Source organism: Scardinius erythrophthalmus, assembly GCF_964197995.2.
Source record: "Scardinius erythrophthalmus genome assembly, chromosome: 22".
NCBI lineage: Eukaryota > Metazoa > Chordata > Actinopteri > Cypriniformes > Leuciscidae > Scardinius > Scardinius erythrophthalmus.
Window position 1 is genome coordinate 30,278,729 of NC_138242.1, and position 26,021 is coordinate 30,304,749.

The 26,021-nt window shown below is 35.6% G+C and overlaps 2 protein-coding genes and 1 gene segment (V, D, J or C); 2 read left to right on the forward strand and 1 right to left on the reverse strand.

Moving 5' to 3' along the window:
* capn15 (calpain 15) overlaps positions 1 to 8,581 on the forward strand; it is a 27,495-nt gene extending 18,914 nt beyond the window's left edge. For both annotated transcript variants that reach the window (XM_081353468.1, XM_081353467.1), the window contains 7 exons: positions 1 to 81; positions 1,053 to 1,205; positions 2,321 to 2,482; positions 2,570 to 2,796; positions 3,992 to 4,155; positions 5,090 to 5,268; positions 6,763 to 8,581. The exon at positions 1 to 81 is cut by the window's left edge and continues 45 nt beyond it. In XM_081353468.1, coding sequence (XP_081209594.1) covers positions 1 to 81; positions 1,053 to 1,205; positions 2,321 to 2,482; positions 2,570 to 2,796; positions 3,992 to 4,155; positions 5,090 to 5,268; positions 6,763 to 6,940 — 1,144 coding nt within the window. In that variant the 3' untranslated portion in view covers positions 6,941 to 8,581. The remainder of the gene's footprint in view (positions 82 to 1,052; positions 1,206 to 2,320; positions 2,483 to 2,569; positions 2,797 to 3,991; positions 4,156 to 5,089; positions 5,269 to 6,762) is intronic.
* Positions 1 to 26,021, reverse strand: part of LOC308682903 (Ig kappa chain V region 4135-like) — a 1,009,768-nt gene that overhangs the window by 481,480 nt on the left and 502,267 nt on the right.
* mss51 (MSS51 mitochondrial translational activator) lies at positions 10,213 to 25,907 on the forward strand. The gene is made up of 12 exons (XM_081352111.1): positions 10,213 to 10,346; positions 11,460 to 11,635; positions 11,708 to 11,854; positions 15,565 to 15,689; positions 15,772 to 16,335; positions 19,088 to 19,181; positions 20,867 to 21,058; positions 23,407 to 23,550; positions 23,637 to 23,761; positions 23,839 to 24,402; positions 24,820 to 24,910; positions 25,388 to 25,907. The coding sequence occupies exons 2-12, from the start codon at positions 11,478 to 11,480 to the stop codon at positions 25,584 to 25,586; spliced, it is 2,403 nt and encodes an 800-aa protein (XP_081208237.1). The 5' UTR covers positions 10,213 to 10,346; positions 11,460 to 11,477; the 3' UTR covers positions 25,587 to 25,907.

Sequence of the window (26,021 nt, forward strand, 5' to 3'; positions counted from 1 at the left end):
TGATGCTGTGTATGAATCTCTGGGTCTCCGTCCGAGACACGCGTACTCCATACTGGACGTCAGAGACGTTCAGGGCTACAGGTCAGACACACATGCACGACATACATACTGTTGAAGAAGGGCTTGTTCACTCATACGACACAAAAAATGACGCATAACACTGCTTTCCATAGAACTGAAATGATTCACGCTGTCATGCTTTTAAAAAAAGGACAAAAAATGTAGTCCATACTGGTTTCCTGAGGTCATACGATTGAACAATTCTTCACATGCATGAGGAAGTGAGTTGTTTTTATATTGCCGGGTTCTTCCTGCATTAAAAAAAAATTATTTAAAAAAATTAAAACAAATTTTTGTCCCGCCTTATTTGATCAGTTATTATGATTTATGAGTGATGTAGATGTGTGTGACAGGGCGCATGTTAAGTGTTTTCAGAACAAAGCAAGTTGTTAGCTAGCTGCTAATTTTATTCAATTGTATATACACTGTAAAAAAAAAAACTTCAAAATTTGAGTACAATCAACCTTTGATGTTTAAGTAATTTCAACTTAAATTACATTAAACTGACTTAAAAAAAATAGTTAAATCTTGTAAAACTTAAAGTTGAAAATTGCTTAACTTACTTTGATAAGTTAAAGCAATGTAAAAACACACGTTGTCAACTTATTGATCGTATAATTTTTTACAGTGTTGTAGAAAATGTGATTATTTGTTAAAACAAACTTTTTAATCCTACTTTTTAATATTGATATGATTATATACCAAAATAACTATTAGTAAACAACGATAACAAACATCAAGGTAAGAGAACATACATAATATATGAGATATCAAAATAATTTCACATTGTGAATAAAATCACAAACTGTTTCTTTGCGTTTATTTTAAATATATTGTCAGTATTGGGCTCGCAGATCATAAAGGGTACTTTTTGTTGTCCACCGAAGAGCATTTTTGGCCCTGTGTTGTGATGGAGTAATAAAGCCATCGCTCGTGTGTTAGTAAAGCAGTGTGAGTGGTTCTCATAAAGGACTGCGGCTGTGCTGTTTCAGACTGCTGCGTCTGAGGAACCCCTGGGGCCGGTTCTCCTGGAACGGCTCCTGGTCGGACGAGTGGGCCGATTGGCCGCAGCATCTGCGTCACGAGCTCATGGCTCACGGCAGCAGTGAAGGCGTGTTCTGGATGGAGTACGGAGACTTCATTAAGTGAGTCATTAGCTGCTTCATCTGTGCTAAATTGACCTTTAATCTGAGATGATCTTCATCAGAGCTTTCCATAAATAAAGAGGATCTCATTAGTGGCCAGAAGAGGCTCACGGCCTGTATATTACTTGTATGTTAGATTTTGTATGTGTTTTTTAATCTTTTTTTATTATATACATATTAATGATGGCAAATGAGATCTACATACATTTTCAAAAAAGTATTAACATGATCATATCAAAGCAATGTTTTCTGAAAATCCTAATTAAAGAATTATATTGAACTTTTAATTAATTTTATATTATATACATATTGTTTAATAATGTCAAATGGAATCTACTTTATTTTACATAATTATTTAAAAAAGTATTGTTAACATTTTAATTTATTGTGCATATTATTTAAAGATGATCTACATACATTTGAAAACAAAAATAAGTTACTTCATTACACCATATTTATTGAAAATATTTAAAATTAAATTTTATATTGAATACGTTGTTAATGATCACAAATGAGATCTGCATAAATTTGAAAACAAAAATTAAAGACTTGTTTCAAACTATATTAATTACAAATATTATGTTAAAATGTTTTATATATACATTTTATATATATATATGTATATATACAACATTTACAAATGTTTTATATATATATATATATATATATATATATATATATATATAAAATTGTTTTTATTTTATATATATATATATACATACACATTTTTTTATTATATATTTTTTTTAAAGTTATAAATCATTATGGTTTTAATAAAATCATTAAATTAAAATGATTAATTTACTATTTTATACATGTTGTTTAATAATAAAAATAAGTTACTTTTTTTAAATAATATTATTACTTTAAAAAATAATAATAATAGTATTACTTATGATTATTATTATTATTTATTATTTTAAAATTCACTCAAGTTTGTACTGTCAATCAACAAATCAAGATCTTGGAACTGATTCTAAGAGATTTCTGTTCATCAGCCAATCAGGTTTAATTATCAGCTGACGCTCAAAATGGCCAGAATATAAGATTCTCCGCCCATGTATCAGTAGATGTAGTTCACTAACCAGAACATGGTGTGTGAATGTTGTGTGTAGGTACTTTGACTCGGTGGATATCTGCAAGATTCACGCTGATTGGCAGGAGGTGCGTCTGCAGGGCTGCTTCCCGTGCCGGGCGAGTAAACCGGTGACCGTAACCGCGCTCACAGTCCTGGAGAGAACCGCGCTGGAGTTCGCCCTCTTCCAGGAGGGCAGCAGGTAAATCACATCAAAATGAATAAAGACATCAAATATTAATCATAAAAACAACAACAACAACAAATAAAACCGCTCTCAATCCACCAGGCGCTCAGACACGGCTGACAGTCACCTGTTGGATCTGTGCATTATGGTCTTCCGGGCCTCGTTCGGTAACGGGAATAAGCTGGTACTGGGGCGTCTGTTAGCACACAGCAAGCGCGCGGTGAAGAAGTTTGTAGGATGTGATGTGATGCTGGAGCCGGGAGAGTATGCGGTGGTTTGCTGTGCCTTCAACCACTGGCAGATGGACCTGACCGGGACGTCAACACCAGGTACACAGACGGAGAGACGACGCTGGATTATAAACACTGGATGAGATTAAACAGCCCATTTACAAAGTCTTGATTTAGTTTTTGGGCTCTAATAGAACAGGTTTTCATGTTAAAACATTATTTGCAGCTCCTCTCTTCCCAGTCTGTCAGTAACACTCTGTTTAGTTCTAGTCATGTCCGGTTCGCGAACGAATCGGTTCTTTTTAGCTGAATCAGTTCACCAAATCGGACTGAACCGTCTGAAACCGTTCGATGCTCAAGTCAAGTCAGCACAGATCTACAAGCTCCTCAGTCTAACTCACTTTCAGACGTGTCTGACAGTCACTCCATCTCCGAATGAGCCAATATCCAGGAGTATTTGATCCTACGATGTCGGCTAGTTTTGCTAACTCATTCAGCGCTCCAGTTAGTCCAACAACATACACTGAACTGAGAACAGTCTTTCCGACATGTGTGCCGAGGGTTTCATAATGGGGCAAAAGTCGTTTAATGGTTACAACAGTTCCAGTGTCGGATATGTCCGCAAACAAACAACGAGCCGCTGATACGAGCCGCGAACGAGCAGTTGACTTGAATGAGGGGTGAAATTAACGTTTTTTGTTTTTTTTAATGGTTTCTCATGCTTTATTGTAAAAAGGTGAGTTGATTAAGACTAGTTCATTCACTATATATGCTTTAGACATGTAAAACATCCGCATTTCACATCATTATTGGGTGCTTTTATAGTAGAATTGTGTATATGCGACATCGTTGTGTGATTATGGTGAATCGTTTTTTTGAACCGGTTCATTGAACTGTCCGAAAGAACCACTTTTGTGACTGTGTCTTAAATCTCCCCCTATATCCTTAAATAGAGCACTATTTGACGGGACAGCCACCGATGTGCGCTCAACGGCTAGAAAATACCCATAATGCATACCAATGAATGAATTCCCGCGTCTGACCAGAAGATTGCGCCGCTGCTGAATCATCCATCCATCCATTTTCCAAACTATAGCGGAATATCATACAGTATAAATTCCTTTTAATTCATTATTACATTATGAACAAAAACTGAAGACTACAATGGAGGCGTTTCAGGAGTTCAGAAACCCTGACACTGAACTCAAACAGCAACATTACACACTAAAGAAAGATGAATATGGGGAATAAAGCATAATAAGTCCTCTTCATCATGTTGTGCGTGTTTTGACAGTGTCCAGCCCCACTAACGCTCGGAGACCCAGTCAGGATTTCCCAGGGTACATCTTGGCCATCTACAGCTCCAGACAGGTGATGGTGGAGCAGGTGGAGGCCTCGTCCACAACACTCGCTGATGCCATCATCCTGATGACGGAGAACAAGGGAGAGAGACATGAGGTACAGGAACACACACACTGTATGGAGAACTTTCTGTGTCAGCATTTATCAAATGTGATGACTTTTATCATATTTTAAACCTAAGAGTAGTTTTAAACCTACAAATATATAAATATGTATGTGTATATATATATATATATATATTAAATTGTGAGGCACACTGTGACTCCAGTCAGTTCCATCATAATAGGTAAAAAAAAAAAGATTAACTTAACATATGTATATTATTTCATGTAATTTAATGTGACTGCAAACTTTAATTATTAATAGGATTTAAATTGTTTAATAAGTTATATTTTCTATATATATATATATATATATATAGTATTATTTCTTTCTCTATTTTATATATGTTTGTTACATAATTTATACATTGTATAGTATTTATTATATTTATATAATCATATATATATTTACAAAATAATATATAATGAATATATACATTATATAAAATTATTAATATAAAATATATTTTTTATTATATATACATTTATTATATATAAAGTAAATAAATGTAATATTATTGTTTTTAATTAATATAATCCTAAATTATAGTATCAGTAATCATTACTATTTATATATATATAATATAAAATCAATTTTAAATAAACAATATACAATAATATACAATAATGAAAAATATATATTATATGAATATAAAAATAAATATAAAATAATTTAATTTTAATATTTTTAATAAATATATTTGTTTATATTATTAGACGTTTAAAATAAATGTATAGTATGTGTGTCTATTATATACGGTGTGTGTGTGTGTGTGTGTGTATATATATATATATGTGTGTGTGTGTGTGTATATATATATATATATATATATATATATATATATATATAATTATTTTATTACTTATACTTAATAGCAAACATCAAGGATGACAGTTTTATGATGTGATTTCTTGATCTCATGTATCAGGGTCGTGAAGGGATGACATGTTACTACCTGACTCATGGGTGGGCGGGGCTTATCGTCGTCGTGGAGAACCGTCACCCAAAGTACTACCTCCATGTGTCATGTGACTGTACCGACAGCTTCAATGTGGTGTCGACCCGAGGCAGCCTGAAGACCATCGACAGCGTGCCGCCCTTGCACAGGTAAACACACAGTGTGCACTGAAAGTGATTCGCTTCTCCTTTCTGAAGTTTGCGGAAACGTCAATTCTTTTTTTATTCGTTTAGTTAACAGGAACATTGCACATTAATAAAACATTTCTGGAAATGCACCAGAATTAGCCAAAGGCTATTTTTCATCTGTAGTCCCTGGACAGGATCGTGCTCAGAAGAGGCCGTTGTTCCTTCAGCTCCAGATGAAAACACTGTGATTGTTAGTCCTGTCAGTTCCTGAAGTGTTTTTGTTCAAGGTCTGTTCACAGCGAGAGCGAGAGTCACATGACAGAGCGAATCTCCGGTGGATCTTCACCTCTGAAGTGTTCACAGCTGAATCACTCTCCGGTCATTCACATGCTTTAAATCCAGCCCTCGCCGTCCTGCTAACGCTGTGTCAGTCAACACAGTTACTCATTTCCATTCAATAAAGTCACAAGTAAAGATGATTAATTATAATAATTTTGAGCTTCAGTGGAGTGAAAAAATTTTTTTAAAGATGTGTAATTCCTACATAGGAGTTACATTAATATAAAAAACTAATATAAATATCTTGTTTTAATTATTATAAATATCTTATGTATATTATTTTATTATTATCATCATCATTATTATTATTGCACTTATATTAGATTATTTTCATGACTATAAGTACATTTTCCCATAGACTCACAATTCAGTTGACTTTGGTGTTAGCGGTAAATAAACATTTTATATTGTTATCATCTGTAGTTAGTCCATGTTTTCTCTATAGCCTACTGGTCTGCATTGAGTGAAAGTGGAATATATTAATAATGTGAATTTTTCTCTCAGGTCATCCACCATTTCGGATTCATTCAGTGAATGCATCTTCTCTGTGAAGTAAACATGTGATGTTGCTTTCAAACCAGGCAAAGAAAGTATCTTTATATGTGACCCTGATCACGTCACCAGTCACATGTCGCACGGGTATATCTGTGCCAATAGCCAACAATACAGTGTATGGGTCAAAATTATTGATTTTTCTTTTATGCCAGAAATCATTAGGATATTAAGTAAAGATCATGTTCCATGAAGAAATTTAGTGAATTTCCTACCGTAAATATATAAAACATGTATTTGTGTGAGTGAATGCAGCACAATCACGAATATAAATGCACAACTTTAAAGGAGATTTTCTCAATGTTTCGATTTTTCTGCACCCTCAGATTTCAATAGTTGTATCTCGACCAAATATTGTCCTATCCTAACAAACCACACATCAATGGAAAACTTATTTATTCAGCTTTCATGTGATGCATACATCTCAATTTAAAAAAATTGACCCCTGTGACTGGTTTTGTGGTCCAGGGTCACATATGCATTATAATGTTGCTGCTTACCTTTTAGAAAAGCCGTCATGCTTGTGATGCCGAAGAGTGTTTTCTGTGCAGGGTTTTTCACTGACCGAGCAGCAGTGTCATGTGTTCTGAGACTAACCCGTGTGTTTTCTGTCGTGTGTTTCAGACAGGTACTGGTGGTCCTGTCCCAGTTGGAGGGGAACGCTGGATTCTCCATCACACACAGACTGGCCCATAGGAAAGCAGCGCAGGCGTCTCTGGGCGACTGGACGTCTAGTAAAGCCACACACTCGCCCCAACTTACCCCGGACACTGACGGACTGCACAGACCGCGGCCGCTTTGACACACGCTTAAACACACACACACACATAGACAGACATGAAACTACATAGACCAATGCAGACCTGTGCTGATGAACGCACTCGCAGGCACTGAGACGGTCTGGGCGGAACTACTGAGCCAATCACACGTCTGCTCACTGAGCCAAGACCCGCCCACTGCACACACACACACACACACACACACACGTCATGATGAACTGTCATTCAGATCCGCTCCTGGAGTCTCGCCTGCGTCTCCTGTCAGCTGACTTCACTTTTTAATTTCTTTTATGTGCGCTCAGTCAGAGAGTGAATCTCATGAATATATTTCATGTGGCTCAGGGCACCCAAAAGAAAAAACAAATCATCAAAAAGAAAAATATGATATTTTAAAAAAAAGCTAAATGGAGCCTGTTTGTGGGATCATTATATATATCTTTTAGGAGGAAAAACAGCACATTTTCTCCTAAAATTCACATTACTTTAAGACTTCTGCATTTTTATTATTATTATAATTAGAGTTTCAATTATATTAGATTATTTTCATGGCAATTAACCACATTTTCCCACAAATTCACACTTTTGGACAAATAATTTGATCATTTTTATGATTTAGAATTATTTTAACTAGATTCTTATTACTTGAATACTGTATTTTTGCTGGATTGTAAATCATAAAGTAAAAAGTTAAAAATGATTTTAAAACCACATTAAAGGCAGAACAACAAATTTCTATAATATCTCTAAATAATTCTTATTATAATTTTAAATAACGTATCAGGTTTTTTTCCACATATCAGAAATGAGAATCATTTTTTTGCATTATTTTCAACTGAATTTGGGGCAAATTGCCATGAAAACGTTGTCGTCACAATGCAGGACATCTTAACAGCCCAAAATAAAGGTTTAATTTCCTTAAACAAAATAAATCTTTATTCTTCCTTCAATCATAGGGTGAAATGTGCCAATCTCATGACATGTTTTGTGAGATTTAGGTTTCTCGCCGTTCTGACAGCCAATCAGCGAACTGTATCTGGGGTCACATGATCTGCATAATGTGTAACGTAAGGACAAATGGTGATACTTGATTTTAGCGGAAGGCGAGGGGTTTATGTGGGCGCGTTACATGCGTGAACCATCTTTTAATTTATGTGTTTCAGTAAAGCGGAACCTTTCTGAGAGAAGCACAAGTTAAGCTGCGAGCTGATCCGTCATCAGTTTGATTCATGAGCATGATGATGTCATAGCTGTATGCTGGATCTGATTGGTCGAGGGCCTGCGGGTTTGACTATCTCTGTGCACTGATGTTTAGTCCAGCGTCTTGTGTATTTCTTTCCCTCTGGATGTTGTGTTGCTCATCGTCTCCCTCTGTTGGTGGCTCTGGTGTGACGTCACACGCATTCTGTCTTTCTTTCGTGACGTCACACTCATTCTCTGTCTTTCTTTTTGTAAATTGTACAGCGCTGTTCCCCTCTGCACAATCCAATCTGAAGTACTCGCTGTAATTATACAGATCTCTGTCGGGCAGGAGTATAACATGTAGAATATTTTATTGATTCTTGGACAAAAAATGTATAAAAGTCTAAAAAATCTGTACGGTTCATTTGCAATCTCAGGTTCTGTTGGACCAAATGACAAATAAAGTTTTGTTTTTTGTTTCTTTATTTTTTAATCAAGAAACATGTGAGTTACTGATTTTTATTTTTATTCTTTCCTGACGTTGTGTGTTCGGATGTGTCGTGTTTTTTCCATTGTTAATATAGAGACGGCTGGAAGATCATATTGTTGCTGATTTTATGTTGTTATTTATTGACCTACAGTATATGTTTATTATGATAATCATCTCAAATAGGTTTATACAGGCTGATGATGGAGTCATGAATCAGACGTTTATATGGGTCACTCTCAGGAAACGGTGCATTTCACATTTTTTCTTTTAATTAACATTATTTTATCCACGTCGCAGTAAGTTTGAAATTCATGTTCTTACCATTTTCTCTGAACTAGATGAAAGTGTTTTAATCTCAATTACTGCAAATTTTAGGTTACTTTTTTATCCTATATAAATCTTTAAAATATAGTAGTGACATAGAATGTGTAAATTGAATTATATTCTATTAAAAACTACAATTACATTTACATTTTATTTATTCCACAAGTTGTTTTGCTTTACACTGACTGAACACAGAAAATCAGTAGCTTATCCTGGTTAATTATGTAAATGTCAATACATCAAATTTATTTGTTTTTATATGTAAAGGTTATTTATGTAACAGCCTTTATAACATTTTTTATCAGTGTTCTTTACAACAATAAAAATAAAAAATAGAAAGAAAAAAAGAAATAATTTAATGTAATAATCATATATAATTGACAAAAATAAATTTTCATAATATATATAGCCTATATTAATATGATTATATCTGATATAATAATACATGTGATCTATATAATTATATATAATGAATCGTAAATAATGAACAACAATAAAAATAAAAAATAGAAATAAAAAGAAAAAATAAATAATTGAATGTAATAATCATATATAATTGACAAAAATAAATGTTCATAATATATATAGCCTATATGAATATGATTATACCTGATATAATAATACATGTGATCTATATAATAATATATAATGAATCATAAATAATGAAAAAAAATATATAATTATATGATTTTATTTATTTTATATATATATCATTTTATTTATTTTTCATTATTTCATCATATGATTAAAGAAATAATGAAAAATAATTCAATAAATGAAATCATAATATATGATGAAATAGTGAAAATAAATAAAACAATTAAATAGTCATAATTATGACAAAATAAGTATTATTATAAGTATTGTTTTTCCATAGGCATATATATATATATAATGTAATTATATATGATGAAAGAATAATTATATAATTATTCTTTCATCATATAATGATATATAATTAAATAATTACAAAAAAAATCATATAGAATTATATCTGTCATGTTTGCTGAGAGTGACCCGGAACTTTCATATACTCTTTGATCATAAAAATGCATTTAAAGTTTGATAGCAAATTCCAGCAGATTTCTATTGACTTTAAAATCCCACTAGCTCGTCCTGAGGATCACGTGGTCAGACATGAAGAGCGCGAGTGAGCGGTGGGTTCATTAGAGTATTTTGGGCAATAATAGATCTCGGGGGTCAGGAGCTCTTCAGGAAACTCTAGAGCCTCAGGGGAAGAGGATTCTGGGTAATTTGAACACGTTCCCTCAACCTGGACGAGCGTCCGTCTCTCCCCTCTTCCCAAAAAAGGAGAGAGGGATGAGTGTGTGAAAGAGAGGTGCAGTTAAACTGTGTGGACCTGAAGAGCAAGCTCATCTCAGTCAGTCTGCCTTCTCATCAGTGTTTTCATTTACAGATTCAGTGTCTCTGTGAGGGTGAGTATTGATTTTCAAGATATCATATTTGTAGTTATTTTTCTGCAGTGGTAGTTTCTCTTATTGGTTATAAGAGTATGCAGGTATAAATATATCAGAAATAATTTGCACGTGATAAAACTATTCTCTTTCACTCTCCGTCTGTGTCTTTCGTGGTTTGAAAGATTGATGGCTTTGTTTGGGAGTTTCTGATGTGAAATATTGGAGCAATGGCGTGTCGTTTATCATGTTTGCTCATGTGTCTCTATACAAGCGTTCGCTTTGATCCTTTAATGGCAAGGATTCACATCTGTTGGGGAAAATTGTTTAATGCATTAATCGGATGTGAAAGTTATGATAATGTTGAGCAATTCACAAAGAAATGTCTCCTAAACACAAACGAGAATGGAAAAAGTTCATACTTTTATTCGGAAAGGACGCATTAAATTGATCAAAAGTGACAGAAAATACATTCACATTGTTGCCAAAAAAAGAATGTTTCAAATAAATGCTGTTCTTTCAACATTTTTCCAGTAAAATATGAACATTGATAATCATCATAAATGTTTCTTGAGCAGCAAATCATAATAGTTATGATTTCTGAAGGATCATGTGACGCTGAAGACTGGAGTAATGATGCTTTGATCACAGGAATAAATTACATTTTAAAATATATTCCAATAGAAAACAGTTATTCTAAATAGTAATAATATTTCACATTTTTACTGTATTTTTCATCTGATAAATGCAGCCTTGGTGAGCAGAAGAGACTTATTTTAAAAACATAGTCAATCTTACATCCCCAAATTTATATACTCAAGAACGTATACTTAATTAAATGTACTTAACAATATATATATATCATTTTATAATTAAATTATTTTATATTTTATTTTTACAGTTGGCTCCTGAAAATGATATTAGGATTTAAAATGTCATAAAAATTTATGGTCCTCATGTTGAGGGTATTTTCATTTTGCAAATTCTATTTTATTTTCATTTTGAATAGAAATATGACCCAAAATGAGTGTTACTGTATACCCACAGTGTCTGCAGTATTTCTACTCGTTAACTACTGTCTGAGATGTGGATATTCAGACACTGGACAGAAAGCTCTTGTTGTCTCGTGTGCAGGTGAAGTCCTTGTCCACAATGGCCAGTCCGGATCCAGCGCTCCCAGACTCTTTCACTCCGAGTTCGAGCAGCGTTTACTCGGATCAGTTCGGCTTTTACTCTCTGGACCGTAACGTTCCTGGACTTTCTAAGGTCATCTTAGACAAACTCAACATGAAAGACTACAAAGATTACAGGTAAGAAACAGACAAACAGTGTGAAATGAGTTTGTAGCCTTCAGATGTTGTCACTCTCTCTCTCTCTTTCAGGGCAGCATTGGAGGGAAAAGGAAAGGTGGGCTTTCGCTCTTACAAAGAAATGTTTCAAAATCTAGAAGACACGTTTAAATTCTGTGCCTGCTGCTCCAAACTACCGTCCAACCTTCCAGATCCTAAAGCGCTCAAACGCTGCATCAAGTGAGTGTAAAGCACCGGTGACAAGAAGGGGAACAGAGTTATCAAATGGAAACCAGGGATATAGTTCACTTTTTTAACATGATTGCTCTGGTAATGGAAGCTCAAATTCACCACATGAGAAAAAACATCAAGATTTTGTAAATCATTATTATGACATAACAAGCTGAAATTATGACAAGTCCAAATTATGACAAAAAAAGCTAATCATTACAACATTGAAAAGTCAATATTATGACAAAAAGTAAAAATATTCTGGCTTGAAAAGTCATGACAAGGAGAGGAAATTATGACTTTAAAAATCATAATTATGACTTTAAAAAGTCCAAATTATTACACAAAAAGTCATGATTTTGACAAAAAGTTGAAAACACAAAATTATGACTTTAAAAATCATAATTATTACTTTTAGAAAGTCACAACTCTTACAAAAAGTCATGATTTTGACATAAAAAGTTAAAAACACAAAATTATGACTTTAAAAATCATAATTATAACTTTTAAAAAGTCAAAATTCTTACACAAAAAGTCATGATTTTGACAAAAAGTTGAAAAGAAAAAAATATGACTAAAAATCATAATTATTACTTTAAAAGTCAAAATTATGACAAAAGTCAAAATATTCTGGCTTGAAAAGTCATGACAAGAAGAGGAAATTAAGACTTTAAAAATCATAATTATTACTTTAAAAAGTCAAAATTATTACACAAAAAGTCATGATTTTGACATAAAAAGCTGAAAAGATAAAATTATGACTTTAAAAATCATAATTATTACTTTTAAAAAGTCAAAAATTATTACACAAAAAGTCATGATTTTGACAAAAAGTTGAAAAGACAAAATTATGACTTTAAAAATCATAATTATTACTTTTAAAAAGTCTAAATTCTTACACAAAACGTCATGATTTTGACATAAAAAGCTGAAAAGACAAAATTATGACTTTAAAAATCATAATTATTACTTTAAAAAGTCAAAATTATTACACAAAAAGTCATGATTTTGACACAAAATTTGAAAAGACAAAATTATGACTTTAAAAATCATAATTATTACTTTTAAAAAGTCAAAATTCTTACACAAAAAGTCATGATTTTGACAAAAAGTTGAAAAGAAAAAATATGACTTTAAAAAACATAATTATTACATTAAAAAGTCAAAATTATGACAAAAGTCAAAATATTCTGGCTTGAAAAGTCATGACAAGAAGAGGAAATTATGACTTTAAAAATCATAATTATTACTTTAAAAAGTCAAAATTATTACACAAAAAGTCATGATTTTGACATAAAAAGTTGCAAAGACAAAATTATGACTTTAAAAATCATAATTATTACTTTAAAAAGTCAAAATTGTGACAAAAAGCAACATTCTAAGTTATAAAGCCCTATTATCACAATAAAAATTCTACATTTTGTTACATTTTGACATAAAAAGTCAAAATTACAGTCATAATTATGGCAAAAAGTTGAAATTGACCAAAACAATGATAATTATGACAGAAAAAGGCAAAATTGGTATAAAAAGTCAAAAATATGCCATAAAAAAATCATTGTGCCAAAAAAAAGTTAAATTATTCTGACTTTAATCTAATATTTAAATCATATTAATATTTACAAAAGCATGGTAACCACAGGTATCCAGCAGGTCATGTTGGTCGGGCTTTTGCAGTGTTTTTGTGGAGTGTTTTGAACATGCAGTAAAGCAGGGACATAAAACAGCAGAAACTGGGACGTCTGGTCACTCTAGTCTCAGTCTGTCAATAATCCCTCTATCCCACACAGCTGTTGCTGTCTCTCCTGTCCTCCTGAAGACTTCTGCCCTCACATTATCACCCGCTTATTAATATACATACAAATCTAATGCCAGATGTTAACACCTCTATCTGAACACCAGAGATAATGCTATGTGCTAACACGCTAACCCAACCCTCATGCTAACACCTCAGCGGCACTAATGATGAACTATTAAACAATTCATCAAGTGGTACAACCTGTTCGAAACCACATAGTTTAACTATGGTACTTGTAGTAAATCACAAAAAATAACTATGCTTTTATTACAAGAACCATAATTTAACTATGATACTTGTAGTAAAACCATAGTGACTGCAGCACTTATGAAAATAAGATATTGTTTTTGATTTTTTTGTAAAAATATAGCAACCACAAAATTACTAAGCAAGTAAGCTCAGTTTAATTGTTGTAAAATCCTAGTATAAAAAATATCGTAGCCTAGCCATTGTAACCCTGTTTTTGGAACTTTTTTATTAGTGAATGGCACGTCTGACCCCAGATCTCCCTGGTGTAGTTCAGCTCACACTGTTCTGGCTCAGAAGAATAAGACACTGCAAAGATCCGACCACAGACATTCAGCTAAAAATAGCAGACCGTTCACTGAGTGCTGAGTAAAGCTGGAGGCCAGTTGGGTTTCTTCCATTCAGGCTTTCATTGAATGACTGCTGAGAATCCCAGTGTCAGCTCACACACACACACACACACACACACATGAGAGATCTCACATTCCTCCGATAATGATCCAGCCGTAAACCTTACTTAAGAAGTCACTCTATTGAGAGTTCAGTGATGGTTTAAATAAAATATCAAAAATAAAATTATTTATGTGTGCATGTGTGTATATATATTAATGTATGTAATACATATATATATATATATATGTATGTATGTATATATATACACACACACATGCACACATACTGTTTGGGCCAACAAAAAAAATTCAGTTTGGATTTAAATAGGCAAAAGCTTAAGAGTCAATGATTGGATCATTATTGCAGCGATTATTATGTTTCTAGCATGTTATATATTTGGCAACAGTTCTGCTAACTCTAACTGATGGAGTGTGTAGCTTTTCATTTCTGAAACAATCATGTATGAAGAACATCATGTTCATATTCCAGGAGGACAATGTCCAGATTCATCAGCCTCAGATTGTGAAAGAATGGTTGTGAAAATCATTTTCTCTCATGAATCCAGAGCTTAAATTCATTGAAAGTGTTTGGGATGTGCTGGAGGAGACTTTACAGAGTGCTGGACTCTTGCATTGACAACACAAGATCTTCCATCAACATTTACTTCCATCAATGAAACTGCTTTATTTCCTGATGAATCCTGACATTGTCATCCTGGAATATGAACATGATGTTCTTCATACATGATTGTTTCAGAAATGAAAAGCTACACACTCCATCAGTTAGAGTTAGCAGAACTGTTGCCAAACACATAACATGCTAGAAACATAATAATCACTGCAATAACTAAACAATTTTTTTTTAGCCGTGCAGTGTATATATATATACTGTATATGGTCAGACTACTAAGAGTTATGTTTTGGTTATATAAAATATGTAACATATTACATTTTTTTAATATACTGTATATAATATATATCATAGCATATATCTTAACATAGTTGGTTATGTCTCCTTTTGTCTCTGCCGGCTGTTCTCTTAAAACCCGATCCGATTTTTTTAGCCTTTGTGCAGAGGGGAAATGTTTACGACAAGGTCACACACACCACATGATGCGCCACCACAATAAAAACTTAAAGTCCTGAAATAATGAGAGCAGCTTCTAAAAACAGCACAGACCTTTTAATCTTTCTGTTCAAACCTGACTCGTAATGACGTTATGTAATATGTTTAGTGCTAGAACTCTTTAACGTCTGTTTTTGTGTGTGCTTTGTGGTCTCAGGTGTCTAAATGTGTATTACTGCAGTAAAGACTGTCAGAAGAAAGACTGGTCTTTACATAAGAAGTTCTGTAAAACGCTGCACAAGGTCTCCATCGACAGGCTGGTGGAGTGGCTCGTTCACACGGGTGAGAGAGAACAGCGGATGGGGTTGCTAGGGAGTCGTGAGTGGTTGCTAAGTAGTCTGTCAATCATCCTGTGGTCCAATAGGAGATCTTCCTTTCCCGACGGAGGTGTGGTCTCGTCCCGCTAAAGACGTCAGGTGTTGGGATGATTGGCTCTCAATGCAAGGAGATCTGACACCCCGTCTGGAGCCGATCTTGTCCGGGAAAAACATGACAGATCTCTGGACCAATGGCTGCAGGCCGAGGCCCGAGGAGGCGGAGCTTCGTGAGTCTGTGTGGCGGATGTGCAGCGAGTTCTTCTCTCGGCCCCTGACGATGGGCCTCGGGATTCAAATGACCTGTCTGGACCCGTATTCCCGGCCTCTGACCGTACATCTAGTGGGAGCCGGTCACAACGAGACGCTGGGAGCCAGAGTCACGGACATGGACGAGCTCAGCCGCATGTTCCCGGGCCACCAGGGGCTGGAGGTGGTGATGGTGGGGCCCGAGGTCGTCCAGGGGCCCATCATGAGGCCTCCGCTGAGGGCGTTCGGACCCCGAGGAAGAGTTTACATCAGCGCTTACAAGGGCCTTTACCACCAGTTCTGGGAGGAGGTTGTAGAGAAAGGAGAAGCAGCCAAACCAGATCTAGTGGTTGGATTTCACCCAGGTACAAACTAACCTCCCAAACACATCCATACTCGGGAAACTAACACTAACGTTTCTGGTCATTTAAATAAAGCTGAAATAAATGAAAATGAAAATATAAATATTACATTAAAAAAAAGTTGAAGTACTAAAATGACTAAAACTGAAATAGAAATTAATTAAAGCAAAATATTATTGAATGCTGTAATATTGCAAAAATACTAAAATAATGAGTAACATTTGATTAGACGTGTAAAATGAGTCGTTAACCTAAAGACTACATTTTAAATACATCTTCTAAAATCTGTTACGGTTATTTTTTTGTCAACTTTTAGATGTGCATTAGCATATTCATGACTTCAATAGTGTTATTTTAGTATTATTTATGTACTATTGTAGTATTTATTGATAATTTTAATCTTTTATTTTCAGCTTCAGCTTTCTTCATTTTAGTTTTCGTTATGTGCTTTTGCCATTTTAAGTCTCTTAATTCATATTTATTTCCATTTTAGTTTTAATTTTAATTTTAATAATTTGATTACTTCAACTTTAAACTTATTTTATTTCCAAAGCAGCATTTCTTATTTCATTTTACTTCTTTTTTTTTTTTTAGGTTTTTCAGTATTTAGTGTTTATTTTTTAATGAATGAAAGCTAATTCTTAATAGTTTTTAGTCAACAATACCAACACTGGTCCTCAATGCTAACAGATAAGGCCCGTTCACACCAAGAACAATAACTATAAAGATAACTACATAACGATAACTATATTAGCATCCACACCAGCGTTATAAAGTTGTTTATTCTGCAGTTTATGTCATCTGTCGCTTTAAATGCTCAAGCTCTTTAAAGCAAAATGGATTCTGATTGGCTGTCAAAATTTTTATCGTTCATCAACTGGAGAAAAAGCACACTTATGTAAATAATAACTACATATTTAACTACCAAAAAAAGCAAAAATTCTATTTAAAGGGGTGACGAACTGAGAAATCAAATTTTCTTTGAGCTTTTTACATATAAGAGGTCATCGTACTATAAGAATATCCTGTAAGTTTCAGAACTGAAAACTTCCTTGTTAGTCCAATAAAAGCTTTTATTGACACCAGGCACAGCGAACGACAGGTTCTTCAAAGTGGGGATCTATAAGGGTCAAAGGGTATTAAACCCCGCCTCCGCAGAAGATGATCAACGCCTACTTCAACACTGCCGGTTTAGCCCCGCCCACCGATTCGCGCATTACATGAAACTCATTATGTTATGTAAAACTGTTATCCAATCATAGCAGTGGGCGTTTACTTCCAAGTCTTCAATGCGGCACGCCCATAAAGCCGAGCGTTTCAGGAGCAAGGCTCAAAACCAGGGTAGAAAATAGCCTATTACTTATTCATTTTGATGTTTTTGAATGTAAAAACCAAGTGAACGTCATAAGTTGACCACAGACAACAATATATATATAAAAAAAAAAAAAAGCCAGTTCATGACCCCTTTAATCAGCGAGTCTTTTTTAAACCAGTTCATTGAAATGAATAGCATATTTGGTTTGTGTCGTGAGTCTGAGGTGTTGAGAGAGATTTGACTTTCACTGGTTCTGTTGTCTTTGTGTTCAGACGTTTGACCCTTTGAGCTCCAGCGGGGGGGTGGGGGGGGGGGATAGTTTCCATCTATAGCATCAGACGGACGTTTCTTTTAGGGAGATTCACTCTGTAGACAGGTGCCACTTCACCAGCGCTGTAATTCATCTCTCCGTCTGACTTTTACTAGCCGTGATTTATATAACAGCTGAGAGTGTGAGAGATCCCTGAGCAGTTTACCAGAATGACCGACCAGTCACATACACACAGACATGATAGAAGAGACTGAACAACTTCATATTTTAGCAGTAACAGTTAGTGTAGTGGTTAAAGTCCAGGCTGCTCACCAGAGGGTTGCTGGTTCTAATCCTGTGGGATCAGATGTAAAATGAGCTCTAACTGAGGATTATCTCTGTAATAAGTGAACTGAGAGTCACTTTGAATCAAAGCATCTGTTAAATTACCTGTTACTTATTTACTTAGCGGTAATAACACTCGCAGAGTGACACATGCAAGTAAAAACTGTCCTTACAACTTTTACCAGGCTTTATTTCCTCCTTAAATGTCGAAAATCAAGAATTCTTAGTGTTCAATCACTAAAATATACATACTTAAAATAAAATAAACATTCACTGAACTGAAATAAAATCAAATATAAACTTAGCTAGTATATAATCTAAATATTTCAGCTTTGATGTACCTTGTTACTTACTAAAATAAATAAAAATAAAAACCATAGACCTATTTTAAAAAAAAACTAAAATTGATAAAAAGCACAAAACAAAATCACTAAATGTTTAACTAAAATTAAAATGAACAATATGAAAATACAAACAGTGTCTGAGTGACACTGCTTCTAAGCTGGTCATTTTTCTCAACTCACTTTCCTTTGTGACAAAACATCCATTTTGAACGGACATCATCATCGTGCTCGTGCTGAAAACCATAATTCATACAGTAGTGACAAACACACATCGCTCACTCCTTTATAGCACTGCTAGGTCACTGACAGCGCTTGTCAACTTTAAATCTGCTCATATCCAGACACACACGACAACACATCTAATCTGGGAAGAGAGTATATACTCGCTATCAATCATAAAGTAGAGACAAACAAAGACAGAGATTATCCAGCTAAACTCTCTTTGTGTGTGATTTGATGGATCCCTCAGCGCCTGTTCTCTGTTTCTGTGATCTCATGCAGGGTTTCACGCGTCTCAGGGTTTAGGACAGGGCTGGCTGCCCACCTTACTGCTGCTCAGAGACTATAACATCCCGTCCATGTTCACTATGTACAAGTAGGTGACACACATACATATAGCAAGCCGTTTTAGCTTAAATTGTACCCAGCATTACTCGTCGTAATTGCATTTTTACTAGTAAGAATTCAATTAGAGAGCAATTGAATTGTAGAGCTCTCTAATTGAATTCTTACTAGTAAAAATGCAATTACGACGAGTAATGCTGGGTACAATTTAAGCTAAAAGCAGTACAATTTAACTCTAAAAAATGCTGGGTTGTTTTAACCCAATTTTGAGTCAAATATGGACTAACCCAACGTTGGGTTAAAAATGCTTTTTAAAAATGGACAAACCCAGCCGTTGGGTTACATTTTTAATGTAACCAATGCAATTTGTCCATTTTTAAATTGCATTTTTAACCCAACGTTGGGTTAGTCCATATTTGACTCAAAATTGGGTTAAAACAACCCAGCATCTAATTGAATTAGAGAGCTCTACAAATTTATGTTTACTAGTCATATGTCTCCATTGACTTCCATTCATTTTTAATTACGGAGCTCTACAATTGAATTGTTACTAGTAAAAAAACGAATTAAAGATATGTATAATTGCAGAGCTCTGTAATTGAATTAAAGAGCTCTGTAATTGAATTCTTACTAGTAAAAATGCAATTACGACAAGTAACGCTGGGTACAATTTAAGCTAAAATGGCTTGCCATACAGACATACTCGAATTAAGTGTTTACATGGCATGCATATTCCAGAGCTTTGAAATAAAATTTTTTTTTTTTTTTTCATGCAACCTAACCCAAGGTCATGGGTTTGATTCCAGGGAGTGCATGAAAATAATATATGCATTGAAATGCAATGCATGTCCGTTGTATAAAATTACACCAATCAGAGAGTCGAAAAAAGCAAATAGCGTGTTAGCTCCACCCACTTTCAGACATTTGGGCAGTGGGCGGAGCCAGAAAGTGACAGCTGGATGCTTGTTTTCGCAATGGATTGCAAAAAAAAAAAAAAGGGTTTTTATCTCCCAATTCTGACTTTTTCCTTGCAATTCTGAGTTTAGAGCTCACAATCAGACTTGCAAGATACAAACTTGCATTTCTGATTTTTATTCTCAGAATTGTGAGATATACACCCAGAACTGCGAGGAAAATAAGTCAGAATTGTGATATAAAAATGTTATAGGTTTAAATGTTATTTCATGTAGTCACTGTTGGGCTAATACGTATACCTCTGAACAGCTGTTTGGATTGAAAAGGTTAAGAGTCAATGATTGGATCATTATTGCAGTGATTATTATGTTTCTAGCATGTTATGTGTTTGGCAACAGTTCTGCTAACTCTAACTGATGGAGTGTGTAGCTTTTCATTTCTGAAACAATCATGTATGAAGAACATCATGTTCATATTCCAGGATGACAATGTCCAGATTCATCAGGAAATAAAGCAGTTTCATTGATGGAAGTAAATGTTGATGGAAGATCTTGTGATGTCAATGCAAGAGTCCAGCACTCTGTAAAGTCTCCTCCAGCACATCCCAAACACTTTCAATGAATTTAAGCTCTGGATTCATGAGAGAAAATGATTCTCACAACCATTCTTTCACAATCTGAGGCTGATGAATCTGGACATTGTCCTCCTGGAATATGAACATGATGTTCTTCATACATGGTTGTTTCAGAAATACTGTCCATGACTGTCAGTTATCATCTCTGCTGTGTCTCTCGGTTGCAGTGATGCAGAGCTGCAGTATTCCTTGCAGATTCTCAAAGAACTTGAGATGGACGTTAAAGACGCCGGACCGAATCCCTTCAGCTCCCAGAAACCCGAGCAGGTCCAGACCAGCCCAAACAAACCCCCCAGTTACTGTAACGCTTTTTATATTTACTTTCAGGGTCTGTTAGAGACAGAACAAGAGGAAGAGTAGATTTACAGAGACCTTTGCTTTCTGAATGCATTTCTCACAAAAGTCACCACGTCTACTCTTTGGACATCAGACTCATCTTTAAAAAGTCGCAAATAATACCCTGTTAGAGCCATCTTAATTTCCTTTGAGTTGTATATTAGAGTTATTTAATGAGAGGGTGAAATTTCTATTTACCTTTTTGTCATTTCTTTGAGCTGAATACCTTCCCCTAGTGTTGCAAACCGGTCACTGCACCTAGATAACACCTGTAGGGTCCTGCTTAAAGGGATTTAGTAGTCAGCCCAAGATGCCTGTCAGTAAAACACAAACATTTTTAAACCACATGGCGATAGGTTTTCAGTTTTATTATTATTTTCTCTTTAGACAAAATCTTGCATGGAAATAAATAGATGATACTTAGACTACCTCAAGCGTGTTGACTGGATACTGGCTGGCACATACACTAAAAGGAAAATATTACATATTACAGTTTATTATGCGATTACAGTATTTATTTTAAGAAATGTTTCAAGAAACAAATGTTTAATCTAAAACTGCTGTTATTTGCAGCACAATTTATTAAACGTTAGCGCCCTCTAGTGCTGAAATCTGCCATTTTCTTTATTCGCTCATATGATATTAATTATATTATCTTATATTATTTTAATGAGTTTTTAAATTTAAAACAAAAGGTCTGTTTTAATTCCCGAGGCAGAAGTTGTGTATTAAGTGTGTATTATCCCTGTTTTATAATTTAGATTATTTATTTGATATGGAAGAAGTATTCTGAAGCTAATAAATTTATATAAGCAAATAAAAAAACGTGTCTGTCTGTCATTGAAAGCCAAAAAGGGGTTACATGTAGCTATATATATATATTATACATTATTATTATACATATTATTATTTTTTACACTGTCGGTGAGAGATTGATGAGTGACACCCCGAGAATCATCTCACAGAAGCCTCGAGAAAACACTCGCGCGGGCACGCGCGGGTATAAAACAGCCGACAGACCCGCTAACTAACAGCTCAGCTTCACTTCATCTGTCAACGAGTGACCGTAAACAATGAACGACTCCAGGAGGTAAGACCCACGTTTTAAAACCATGCTCTGACTGTAATATTACTGTGAATAAAGTGTGTAGTACTTCACTGTAAGATAGATAGACGAGGTCACGTGATCCATTCCAGTCTGGATTCATTATACACTGACACACGTGCACTTTTTAAAAGTTTTTAATCACTAAGCAGACATGGATGTAAAGTATTGTTATTAGTTATTTATTGAAATAGTTCAATAGTTTATAATTGAGTTCCTAGTTATTTTGTATGTGTTTTTGTGTGTGTGTGTGTGTGTGTGTGTAATGTCATTAAGCTCATATTCGTGCATTAAACAAGCGGTGTCTTATAACATTTGTCTCAGCTGTCTCTCAGTGCATGCTGGATATTTTGAGATGTGATATAAATATCCCAGCAGCTGTCTGTGCTTCTCTTCATTCGGCCTCGCGAATGCTCTCAATTATTGTTTAGTTGCCTAATTAAATCTTATACAGGACAATCTGCTGTTTATACATTAATTCCTCAGAGTTGCTGTTTTTCCCTGTTGCTTCATTTGTTTTTATTAAAAGAGCAGGGGTTTGCAGACCAAGAATAGGCTATAATAACACTAAACAATCACCGATTCTCTCTGGTGTTCACATTTACTCCGAATTATATGGTCTTTTTTAGAAATCAATCTTACTCTTGCGATAACACTAGGTGTTGCACTGTGTTGGATATGCTGTCGTTTCCAATGCCAAAGTTTATAGTGAAATTTATCAATATTAACATGCCCAACAATAGGCCTATACACAGTTGAGTGTTTAGTTTCTAAATTTCACTTAAATGTAACCAGTTTCATGTATTAATAATTCACAGCACAAAGCATACCATGTTTATCATCTTACAGCAAGTGAACCTGTATTTAATGTAGTCGTGTATGTCATGTTTAATTTGACATATACAAAATGTATAGTTTTGCGTCGTGTTTTTAAGCTTTATCTGTCTAATTTGACTCGCTTCGACACATAACATATTAATTTGTGCAAAACATACTGTAGAGTTTGGACTTAAATACAGTACTGTTGAGTAAAACAACTTAAGATCTTATGCTATTTGAGTAAAAACAGTAATAATGCGAAATATTATTACGATTTAAAATAGCTGTTTTCTATTTGAATATATTTTCACATGTAATTTATTCCTGTGATGCAAAGCTGAATTTTCAGCTTTCATTTGCATTTATTTCCCCATTATCAGAATAGACCAGGCACTCATTTTAGTCAAAACCACAACTAACTCTCTCTCTCTCTCTCTCTCTCTCCAGTGTTTCAGACAGCAAGGCCAATAAGCCTCTCACGTTCAGCTCAACGAAGGAGATGTTTGAGAAAATGGAGGAATCATTCAAAATATGTGCGCGGTGTGAGAGACTGCCATCACAGGTCACGGGTTCGCTGAAGCGATGCACACGGTACCATGATGTGATGATTATGAAGAGGCGAGGCTGCATGTTATGTCTCACATCTATAACCACATCTATATCTCTGTCTTGTGCAGCTGTCTGAATGTGTATTACTGCAGTAAAGAGTGTCAGAAGAAAGACTGGCCTCAGCATAAACTCTACTGCAACAAACTGTGCATGGCGGCGGTGGACAGACACGTCGAGTGGCTCCTTTATAAAGGTGTGGGTGATAAAGATGCAGACGGGTCTTTTTAGCACAACCCATGTTTATTTCAAATCATTCCTAATATCCAATAGGAGATCTTCCTTTCCCTACGGAGGTGTGGTCTCGTCCTGCTAACAAAGTGAGTTGTTGGAAGGACTGGTTGTCTATGCAAGGAGATCTGACACCCCGTCTGGAGCCGATCCTGTCCGGGAAAAACATGACAGATCTCTGGACCAATGGCTGCAGGCCGAGGCCCGAGGAGGCGGAGCTTCGTGAGTCTGTGTGGCGGGTGTGCAGCGAGTTCTTCTCTCGGCCCCTGACGATTGGAATGGGACTGAGGATGTTTAACTTGGTTCCGTACTCTCGGCCCCTCACCATCCACGTGGTCGGAGCCGGTCACAACGAGACGCTGGGAGCCAGAGTCACAGACATGGACGAGCTCAGCCGCATGTTCCCGGGCCACCAGGGGCTGGAGGTGGTGATGGTGGGGCCCGAGGTCGTCCAGGGGCCCATCATGAGGCCTCCGCTGAGGGCGTTCGGACCCCGAGGAAGAGTTTACATCAGCGCTTACAAGGGCCTTTACCACCAGTTCTGGGAGGAGGTTGTAGAGAAAGGAGAAGCAGCCAAACCAGATCTAGTGGTTGGATTTCACCCAGGTACAAACTAACCTCCCAAACACATCCATACTCAAGTATAAATTTTGGGGTTGGTAAGATTTAGACTTTAATGCTCATTAAGGCTGCATTTATGTAATCAAAAATGCAATAAAAACGGTAATACTGTGAAATATTACCATTTAAAATAAATTTATTTTCAGCATCATTACTCCAGTCTTCAGTGTCACATGATCTTCAGAAATCATTCTAATATGATGATTTGCTGCTCAAGAAACATTTCTGATTATTATCAATGTTTTTAATGCATCCTTGCTGAATTAAAGTATTCATTTTTTTTTTCTTCTTGACCAAGCTTTTGAACAGTTGTGTACTTACGATTCCCTCTTATATGCTATCATATCAGAATTAATATTACTGTTGTGATTGAGCTTGATTGATTATGAACTTTATTTGCAGTGTTTGACAGACAGGAAGTGAGTCAGGATTGGTTGGCGACGCTCCTGCTGCTACGAGATTACAATATCCCGACTTTATTCACCATGATCAAGTATGTTAAGACAAATAAACGTTCACACATGCTGGACAGAACTCCATATCTGAGAATAATCACTGTTTTACTAACACCTATCTATCTATCTGTCTATCTGTCTGTCTGTCTGTCTATCTATCTATCTATGTATCTCTGTCGTTCTATCTATCTATCTGTCCGTCTGTCCCTCTCTCTCTCTCTCCCTCTCCCTGTCCCTCTCCCTCTCTCCCTCTCCCTCTCCCTCTCTCCCTCTCCCTCTCTCCCTCTCTCCCTCTCCCTCTCCCTGTCCCTCTCCCTCTCTCCCTCTCCCTCTCCCTCTCTCCCTCTCCCTCTCCCTCTCCCTCTCCCTCTCCCTCTCCCTCTCCCTCTCCCTCTCTCCCTCTCCCTTTCCCTCTCTCCCTCTCCCTCTCTCCCTCTCCCTCTCCCTCTCCCTTTCCCTCTCTCCCTCTCCCTCTCCCTCTCCCTCTCCCTCTCCCTCTCTCTCTCTATCCTCAGTGACGCAGAGCTGCAGAGTTCTCTTCAGATATTCTTGGAGTTGGAGATGCATGTTAAGGACTCCGGCTCAAACCCCTTCAGCTCTCTGAAACCTGAACAACTGCCAAAAAGCCCCAACAAAACACTCATTTACGGCAACTCTCACTACATTTCCTTCTGTGGACTGCTGGAGATGAAAGAGGAGGAAGAACAGAACTAAAACTGGATATTTTAACCGAACCTTAACCTCGATTAAGATTATGCTAGTGACTGTAGAAGTTCGGGAGGAGCACGTTCAAATAATCAAGCAATCAATCAATCAATCAACTCCTCAAACAATTACCATGTCTACCCTGTCAGCATGAGAGGAAGCATATATATATTCACTCTGTCAACTTCCTTGACAGTTTTCAGCATCCCTCCACCACCCCGACTCCTCACTCTTGGCTTGTTCTTTCACAGCCAGGAATACGGGGGAGTACTCTGGGTTCGGGCCAAATACCGAGCCCGGAGCCCTCTCCTCGGACAGCACGCCAAATACGCATTTATCTGACTTATAAGTGTGAACTCGTGAAGTTTACAAAAATTGTATAGCAGTTTGCAACCATCAGGAGCTGTTTTTATTTGATTACATTTTATTAGTCTTTTTCAGGAA

Bases quoted from the DNA above. Each gene is read 5' to 3' on its own strand.
- mss51 (XM_081352111.1), top strand. From the start codon at position 11,478: ATGGCCAGTCCGGATCCAGCGCTCCCAGACTCTTTCACTCCGAGTTCG. The intron at 21,059-23,406 runs GATTTACAGAGA...CTCTCTCTCCAG, and splicing joins ACAGAACAAGAGGAAGAGTA to TGTTTCAGACAGCAAGGCCA. The intron at 24,403-24,819 runs GTACAAACTAAC...CTTTATTTGCAG, and splicing joins AGTGGTTGGATTTCACCCAG to TGTTTGACAGACAGGAAGTG.